The sequence below is a fragment of the Myotis daubentonii genome, chromosome 19, assembly GCF_963259705.1.
Source record: "Myotis daubentonii chromosome 19, mMyoDau2.1, whole genome shotgun sequence".
Taxonomy (NCBI): domain Eukaryota; kingdom Metazoa; phylum Chordata; class Mammalia; order Chiroptera; family Vespertilionidae; genus Myotis; species Myotis daubentonii.
Window position 1 is genome coordinate 25,595,328 of NC_081858.1, and position 8,720 is coordinate 25,604,047.

The 8,720-nt window shown below is 55.4% G+C and overlaps 1 protein-coding gene across 3 annotated transcripts; it reads left to right on the forward strand.

Moving 5' to 3' along the window:
• Nucleotides 1-310: 310 nt before the first annotated feature.
• Nucleotides 311-8,418, forward strand: NEFH (neurofilament heavy chain). 3 transcript variants are annotated; one of them, XM_059675893.1, is made up of 5 exons: nt 312-1,323; nt 3,229-3,428; nt 4,746-4,870; nt 6,422-6,875; nt 6,918-8,418. In XM_059675893.1, exons 1-5 carry the CDS (start codon nt 450-452, stop codon nt 7,836-7,838), a joined length of 2,574 nt encoding a protein of 857 aa, XP_059531876.1. In that variant the 5' UTR covers nt 312-449; the 3' UTR covers nt 7,839-8,418. The 3 variants fall into 3 exon arrangements, with proteins under 3 accessions (XP_059531875.1, XP_059531876.1, XP_059531877.1); XM_059675894.1 differs by having other exon boundaries at nt 313-1,323; nt 6,422-6,964; nt 7,043-8,418; XM_059675892.1 differs by having other exon boundaries at nt 311-1,323; nt 6,422-8,418.
• Nucleotides 8,419-8,720: the final 302 nt, after the last annotated feature.

An 8,720-nucleotide genomic window follows, 5' to 3' on the forward strand; every position in this document is an offset into this window, starting at 1 on the left:
CGCTCCATCCCTAAGGCGCCCTGCCCCTACTCCCAGCAGCTCTCCTCGTCCTCTCCGCGTTTCAGCCCCTTTTCTTATTCTGAAAACAGTAGCAGGGTCTTCCGATGCGCACCCGGGGGTCCCCGCCGGCCCACTCTGGGAATCCTCTACCCCCGGACCTGCCCTCGAGGCGGGGGGCTCTTCAGACTCCTCGCGGATTCCCCTTCACTCCCCGGTCCCCCCGCCCCGCCCCTCACACTGCGGCGGAGCCGGCCAGCCCCGGGGCAGCAGGGGAGGAGGCGGGCGGGGCCCTCCTCCCCCGCACGCCCCCCCCCCCCCAACTGCCGGGGGCTGGACTCGGCCCCGCTGCTATAAAAGGGCCGCCGTCCCGGAGCTGCCGCAGTGCCACCCGCCCCGTCCCAGCGCCAGGCGCCCGCTCCACCAGCTCCACTCCCGGACCTGCTCCAGCCATGATGAGCTTCGGCGGCGCCGACGCGCTGCTGGGCGCCCCGTTCGCGTCGCTGCACGGGGGCAGCAGCCTGCACTACGCGCTGGCTCGGAAGGGCGGCGCGCGCTCGGCCGCCGGCTCGTCGAGCGGTTTCCACTCGTGGGCGCGGACGTCCGTGAGCTCCGTGTCGGCCTCGCCGAGCCGTTTCCGCGGCGGCGCGGCCGTCGCCTCGAGCACCGACTCGCTGGACACGCTGAGCAACGGGCCGGACGGCGGCGTGATGGCGGTGGCGGCGCGCAGCGAGAAGGAGCAGCTGCAGGTGCTGAACGACCGCTTCGCCGGCTACATCGACAAGGTGCGGCAGCTGGAGGCGCACAACCGCAGCCTGGAGGGCGAGGCGGCGGCGCTGCGCCAGCAGCAGGCGGGCCGCGCGGCCATGGGCGAGCTGTACGAGCGCGAGGTGCGGGAGATGCGCGGCGTCGTGCTGCGCCTGGGCGCCGCGCGCGGCCAGCTGCGCCTGGAGCAGGAGCACCTGCTGGAGGACATCGCGCACGTGCGCCAGCGCCTGGACGACGAGGCGCGGCAGCGGGAGGAGGCCGAGGCGGCGGCGCGCGCGCTCGCCCGCTTTGCGCAGGAGGCCGAGGCGGCGCGCGCCGAGCTGCAGAAGAAGGTGCAGTCCCTGCAGGAGGAGTGCGGCTACCTGCGGCGCCACCACCAGGAGGAGGTGGCCGAGCTGCTCAGCCAGCTCCAGGGCTGCGGCGCGGCGCAGGCCCAGGCCCAGGCCGACGCGCGCGACGCCCTCAAGTGCGACGTGACGTCTGCGCTGCGCGAGATTCGCGCTCAGCTCGAAGGCCACACGGTGCAAAGCACGTTGCAGTCCGAGGAGTGGTTCCGAGGTGCGCCAGCGCGCGCGGGGGTGGGGTTGGGGGAGGAAGGGGCGCCCCCTGCTGGTCCCACCGCGGCGAGGGGCGGGATGGCGTGATACCGGGGGACGCTGGTGGACTCTGCGTGGAGGTGGCTGGAGAGAGTCCACTGTCAGCTGCCCCGTGCAAAGTTCATAACCCTTAGTTAAAGAACAGTTTCCCCCTGGGTCTCATGTGGGATGTCCCCAAGCCCCGTCAAGTATGGCTTCTTCACCTTTGGCCGCCCTCCTCCAGGGGCCTTGTGCTTGCCCTTTAACTCTGGGGCCCTCCTGGTCTCCCCCTCGGCCCCTGTAGTTAGGTAACTCCACTCCGAGGCCCCTTTTACATCAGGTCCCCTCTATAGCTCGGAAGCAATGCTGGCGTCTAGTCACAAGCGCTGGGGACTCTGTCCTCAAAGTAACTTGCTGTCCCTGCCGCGTTGCCCACCCCCCTTTTCTGGACACTGCAGGGGACGGACTCCATTCTTCTGATCCCTACCAGGCCCCTCCCCACTAACTTCCGGAGAAGTGGGGCATTCTCACATCCTTTCTCCCCAGGGGGGACCATCACTACAAACCACTGGCACCTGAGACCTATAATGTCCCCTCCCCTCGCCTGGGAAACTGGGAGCCTCCCACATCCAAATCCGTAGCCCTCCCCCAACTCCAAGCGGCCCTGAGTCAGCAGGATTGCAGCTGCAGCCGCTCTGAAGCTGTTTCCAGCAGCTGCAGGGTGACCTTGACCAACGCTGCTTTCTCTGGTTTTCATTTCTATTTATTTGGGTGGAAAGATGGGGGTGGACCACCTGGACTTCTTACTCTGGGAAGCTCCATGATCCACCTCTCCCCCTTCTCCCCCCCAGAATGTAAAACTTTATGCGTTGTTCTTGGGAGAGGATGCAGGGGTTTCAGTGATTCCCAAACGGGTCTGTGATCCACAGTGGGTAAGAACCCTCACCCGTCAGGATGGTTTCTAAATCTTTGCCGGCATTATAGGGAAAGCCAGGAAAGCTGGGATTTGGATGCAGGCTTTTCCCGTTTTTGTTTCTGTTTTTTCCCCCACTTCTCTGCAGCAAGGCTCCTCCCAGAGCAAACCCCTCTGTTCTCTCCGGCTTTGCCCTTCATACCAGCAAACCAGCCCAGGCTTCTGGCCCATCCAGCTGGCTTCCCTTCGTCCTCCCACACTCCCAACTCGGGCCCTGGGTGTCACTATCTCAAGATTCAGGATGTTCACTTTCAGGAGATGTAGACTAGCCTCTAGACCTCCACCGGCCCTGGAAGGCCTGGGAACCAGCAGCCCTTGGCTTGCAGGGACCGGCGTGGCTGCCGCTGGCTCAGGGGCTCCAGGGCCGCAATGTGCAGCCAGGTGGAGGGAAGGGGCAGAGGAGCTGGTACCCAGGTCCCGGGCTCTGCGGTGACCTTGGGCTCTGCACAGCAGAAACCTGCAAGGAAGGGGCTGTGGCTACACGGTGGCTCACAGCACCCTCATGTCTTCAAAGGTCAAAGGCTCATGAGCTTATTCAGCCAAAAGTTCAGAGTTAAGCCGGGTTTCACATCTGAACCCCAGCACTGCCAGCCCCTGCTGGGGACTGAACCAGGCATTAGGACCAGAAATGGGGGTTTCCTTTGCCCTGTAGGGTTTCTGGAATCTGAGTCGAGGAGACAGACTAATCTTTGGAGCCATATAGACACTAGATTTGCATCCCCGTTCTGCCACTCACTAGCTGGGTAGCCTTGGGCAGTAGTCATTTGCCTGTCATGCAAGATAGGATGAGTTAAGCAACCAGGACGGCACTCAGCACCCAGTAGGTCCTCAACCGATGTGTGTCACCTTCTGGAGCTGGGCATTGGGACACGCATCCAGGTGTGTCTAACTCTGTGCTGTCTCCTTCTCCCCCAGTGAGGCTAGACCGACTGTCAGAGGCAGCCAAGGTGAACACAGATGCCATGCGCTCAGCACAGGAGGAGATAAGTGAGTACCGGCGCCAGTTGCAGTCCAGGACCACAGAGCTGGAGGCACTCAAAAGCACCAAGGACTCGCTGGAGAGGCAGCGCTGTGAGCTGGAGGACCGTCATCAAACCGACATTGCCTCCTACCAGGTGGGCAGGGCTGGGGTAGAGAGCCAGACTGTCTCACTGGGTTGGGTGACCTTGACCTTGGATAAATCACTGTCCTCTGAGCAGGGTTGTAGTGATCGAGAACATGGGCCTTGGAGTTAGACATACCAGATATACCAGTATGTCTTTCTAGGTATGTGACTCCAGGAAGTTTATCTGCCTCTCCAACTCTGAATTCCTTCAATGAAAAAGGGGGGGGGAAAAGAATGCCTACAGAGAGAGAAACATCAATAGGCCACATGCCCCCTACTGAGATCAAGCCCACAACCCGGGCATGTGCCCTGACCTGGAATCAAACTGGCAACCTTTTGGTGCACAAGACAATGCACAACCGAGCCACACCGGCCAGGGCAAGAATGCCTACTTTGCTCTGGCCGGTTTTGCTCAATGGATAGAGCGGCGGTCCATGGACTGAAGGGTGCTGGGTTCGATTCCAGTCAAGGACATGTACCTTGGTTGCAGGCTTGATCCCCGGTTGGGGCACGTGCGGGAGGCAACCAATCGATGTGTCTCTCACATCAATATTTCTCTTTGTCTTTCCCCTCCCTCCCACTCTCTCTAAAAATCAATGGAAAAATAACCTCAGGTGAGAATTAACAACAAAAAAGAACGCCGACTTTGCAGAGCTCTGAAGATGAAACAGATAGACAACCTTTTTAAGAGATGAGTGTGAGTGTTCTTAGCAGGGTTTGGTCACAAAAAGGGCATTTGGTGAATAATAACCAATGTCTGTGAGAGTGGGTAACCTGGGGAAGGCCTTGGCAGATTCCCTATTGAAGACAACTGGCTTAAGAAAACGGCACTTTTGCCCGGCCAGCTGGCTCAGTGGTTGAGTGTCGACCTGTGAACCAGGAGGTCAGGTTCGATTCCCGGTCAGGACACATACCTGGGTTGCGGGCTCGATCCCCAGTGAGGGGCATGCAGGAGGCAGCCAATCGATGATTCTCTCTCATCATTGATGTTTCTACCTCTCCCTCTCTTCTCTGAAATCAATAAAAATGGATTAAAAAACAAAACAAAAAAACTGGCACTTTTAAAGCACTTACTATGCATTGTTGGAGTCTGGTGTGTGTCATCCCAGACCATTCCCCAGGCTGAGGCTATATCCAGAGCTGAATTTTTGTTCCCCGTGGTTTCCAAGCCATAAATGAGGCCCCGCAGCTTTGCCAGGGTGGGTGTTGGCTCCAGCTGTGGGCCGGGACAGGCCTGCTTTGGGTTGCAGGGCCCGGCCCAGCCTCTCTGGTGCTGAGGGCCAGCTGTCGGCTGGCGCTTGAGGGGTATGTGACCTGTCGCCCTCAGGACGCTATCCAGCAGCTGGATGCTGAGCTGAGGAACACCAAGTGGGAGATGGCAGCCCAGCTCCGCGAGTATCAGGACTTGCTCAATGTCAAGATGGCTCTGGATATTGAGATTGCGGCTTACAGGTGAGGTGGGCCGGGCCCTCAGGGTGGTGGGGAGCCCTTGTATTCTTCTGAGGAGCTAAGCCTGGGGTTCCAAGCCCCCCAGTGAGGCAGCCTGCCTGTCTTAGAGATAAAGATGAACTTTTTATTGTGGTAAAATATATGTAATATAAAAGTTGCCACTTAACCATTTTTAAATATACAGTCCTATGGCATTAAGTACATTTACATTGTTGTGCAACCATCTATTTCCAGAACATTTTTCATCATCTCAATCTGCAACTGTGTGTTCATTAAACATAACTCCCCACGCTCCTTTCCTCCATTCTCTCAGTCCTGGCAACCACTGTTCTACTTTTTGAGACAAAAAACAAACATATATATATATTTAGATAATATAAATATATATATTTAGATAAATATATGTTTTTTTTTGGTTAATCCTCACCCGAGGATATTTTTCCATTGACTTTTTTTTTTTAGAGAGAGTGGAAGAGAGGGGGAGAGGCAGAAATATCGATGTGAGAGAGACACATCGATTGGTTGCCTCCCACATGTGCCCTAACAGGGGCTGGGGGGCATGTGCCCCTGACTGGAATAAAACCCGGGACCCTTCAGTCTGCAGGCTGACGCTCTATCCACTGAGCCAAACCAGCCAGGGCCTGAAACAAAAATATTAAGAGTGGCTTATATTCATTCTGACAGTGACTTAGAGGGTGAAAGCTCCTCCCTCCCTCCCAAATGCAGCCGGTGAGAGGCCTGCTTTGCAGGGAGAAGAGGTACTTGAGTGCAGGGTCCGTTATAACTGTCTCAAGCATAGTTTCTGGGCTCTCTGAGCGGGTGTTTTCTGGGGAAATGAAATAGGAGTGATAACAATACCTACGGGGGAGCATGTGAAATCTTGCTCCCAGCATGTCGTCAGTTTGGCTCAAATCAACTCATATAAAAATTCTCAAAACAGCCTGGCTGGTATAGATCAGTGGTTAAGCGTCAACCTATGAACCAGAAGACCAAGGTTCAATTCCCGATCCGGGCATATGCCTGGGTTGCGGGCTCGATCCCCAGTGTGGGGCGTACAGAATTTATAAAAAATAAAAGAGTAGAAACTGCTGCCATCACCCTATTTCTAAAACTCAAAGGATGAAAATACAAAGGTGACAGGTTCTTGAAATTAAAATAGGAACATTCTGAGACTTCTTAAACCCAAATTTGTAAGTATGAAATTGTCTTCTCAGGCTCCCAGCTTTCTCTTATTTTAGTTGAGGGACAAATAAATGTAAATTTTGTTAAAGTAGGCACTCTCTCTTAAGGGTAATTTTTTAAGGAAAAGAAGGTGTTTTATCTCATAAGTTGCGGCCTTTGCTGCATTAAACAAGAGCAGTGCCATTGGGGTGTGGCCTCCTGGGAGATTCACTAAGTGACTTTCTCCATCCTCAAGTGCCCATTGTTCACATTCCTTCTCTGCTGAAGTCCCCATCATTGGACTCTATGGACCTTCAGAGGAAACCAGGAAGACCCCCAAGTTATCGACCTGCTTTGAGTTCATAGTAACGTGTTCCGTTATCCATTCTGCAGAAAACTCCTGGAGGGTGAAGAGTGTCGGATTGGCTTTGGCCCGAGTCCCTTCTCCCTTCCAGAGGGACTCCCTAAAATGCCTTCCACGGCCACTCACATCAAGGTCAAAAGCGAAGAGAAGATCAGGGTGGTAGAAAAGTCAGAGAAGGAAACCGTGATCGTGGAGGAACAGACAGAGGAGATACAAGTGACCGAAGAAGTGACTGAGGAAGAGGAGAAAGAGACCAAAGAGGAGGAGGGCGAGGAGGAGGAACAGGGAGAGGAGGAGGAAGCAGAGGGGGGAGAAGAAGCAACAAAGTCTCCCCCAGCAGAAGAGGCCAAGTCACCAGCCAAGACCCCCATGAAAGAAGAAGCAAAATCGCCAGCTGAGGTGACGTCCCCTGAGCAGGCCAAGTCCCCAGTGAAGGAAGAGGCCAAGTCCCCAGCAAAGGAGGAAACCAAGTCCCCAACTGAGGTCAAGTCCCCAGAGAAGGAGGAGGCCAAGTCCCCAACTGAGGTCAAATCCCCTGAAAAGGCCAGGTCTCCGACGAAGGAAGAAGCTAAGTCCCCCGAGAAGGCCAAGTCCCCAGCAAAGGAGGAAGCCAAGTCCCCATCTGAGGTCAAGTCCCCTGAAAAGGCCAGGTCTCCGACGAAGGCCAAGACTCTTGATGTGAAGTCCCCGGGAGCCAAGACCCCAGTGAAGGAGGAAGTAAGGTCCCCCGCAGACATCAAATCACCCCTAAAGCCCAAAAGCCCTATCAAGGAGGAGGTCAAGTCCCCGGAGAAGGTCAAGTCTCCCGTGAAGGAGGAGGCCAAGGCCCCTGAGAAGGTCTCCAAGAAGGAAGAGGCGAAGTCCCCCATGAAGGAAGACGAGAAACCCCAGGAGGTGAAAGTCAAAGAGCCACCGAAGAAGGGAGAGGAAGAGAAAGCTCCAGCCACACCCCAAACCGAGAAGGACAGCAAGAAAGATGAGGTGCCCAAGAAGGAGGCTCCCAAGCCCGAGGTCCGGGAGAAGCCCAAAGAATCCGTAGCTGAAGCCAAGAAGGAAGAGGCTGAGGGCAAGAAAAAAGCAGCGACTCCAGAGAAGGAGGCTCCTGCCAAGGAGAAGGAAGAGGCGAAAGCCAAAGAGAAGACCGAGGTGGACAAGAAGGACCCAGGTGATGCCACGGCCAAAGGACCCAGCAAAGCAGCGGAGAAGGGGCCAGAAAAGCCAAAGAAGGAAGAGACGCCGGCGGCACCCGAGAAAAAAGATGCCAAGGAGGAGAAGGCCACAGAGGCCAAGAAGCCGGAGGAGAAACCCAAACCGGAGGCCCGAGCCAAGGAAGAGCCCAGCAAGGCCAAGACGGAAAAGGCTGAGAAATCCTCTAGCACAGACCACAAAGACAGCAGGCCCCCAGAGAAGGCCACAGGAGACAAGGCCGCCCAGGGGGAGAAGTAAAGGGAGACAGGAGCATCCAAAGAAACTCAGGAGGGTCTGGGAGTCCGAGGGTCGGCATAATCAATTTTCATTTTTCTCTCCCTTCTCTTTATAGAAGAAACTCTGCTTAGCCGGTGGGGCTCTCCCTCACCAAACAAGACGTTGTTAGCAATATGTTACCAAGGAAGGGCACTCCCCACCCTGCCCCCCGTACCCCGAGCCCTCCCCAGGCGATGGACCATTATGTTATGATAGCTTATGTAGCGGAATGTGATATATGCCGAATGCCACACTAAACACTTGACTGTAAAAACTGCCCCCCCTCCTTTCCAAATAAGTGCATTTATTTCCTGTATGTGCAACTGACAGATGACCGCAGTAATGAATGAGCAGTTAGAAACACATTATGCTTGAGATGTCTTAACCTATTCCCAAATGCCTTCTGTTTTCCAAAGGAGTGGTCAGGCCCTTGCCCAGAGCTCGCTCCCCTGGAAAAGCCGGAGTGGGTGGGGCTGGGCACTGAACCATGCCAGGGCGCACTTTTCACCGGAGACCACTTTCAATTGCTTCTGTGCAATAAAAACAAGTGCTTATGAAATGAGCTGCTGCTGTTATCTATTCCCTCCCTCGCAGGCCAGGGGACAGAACCAAAGGAGGTTTGGATGTCACAAGACGACACAGTACTGAGCAAGCATCAGGGGTCTCGAGATTCTGGGACCAGTTACATGGCCTCTCTTGTATTTTTTCCTGTGCCAGGCAGTGTGCTAGATGCTTTATTTTTATGATCTTACAGACAGGTGGCCTGGTGCATGGCTTATGGATCACCTACATTGGCATCATCTGGGAGCTTTATACAAAGGCTTGATTCCAACTTTAGATCTGTCATTAACCCTTGTTCTGGGA

What these genes read in the sequence shown, in the direction of transcription:
- NEFH (XM_059675892.1), top strand. Translation starts at nt 450, where the DNA reads ATGATGAGCTTCGGCGGCGCCGACGCGCTGCTGGGCGCCCCGTTCGCG. An exon ending in GTCCGAGGAGTGGTTCCGAG is followed by an intron (nt 1,324 to 3,228) that starts GTGCGCCAGCGC and finishes CTTCTCCCCCAG; the next exon opens with TGAGGCTAGACCGACTGTCA. An exon ending in ATTGAGATTGCGGCTTACAG is followed by an intron (nt 4,871 to 6,421) that starts GTGAGGTGGGCC and finishes TCCATTCTGCAG; the next exon opens with AAAACTCCTGGAGGGTGAAG.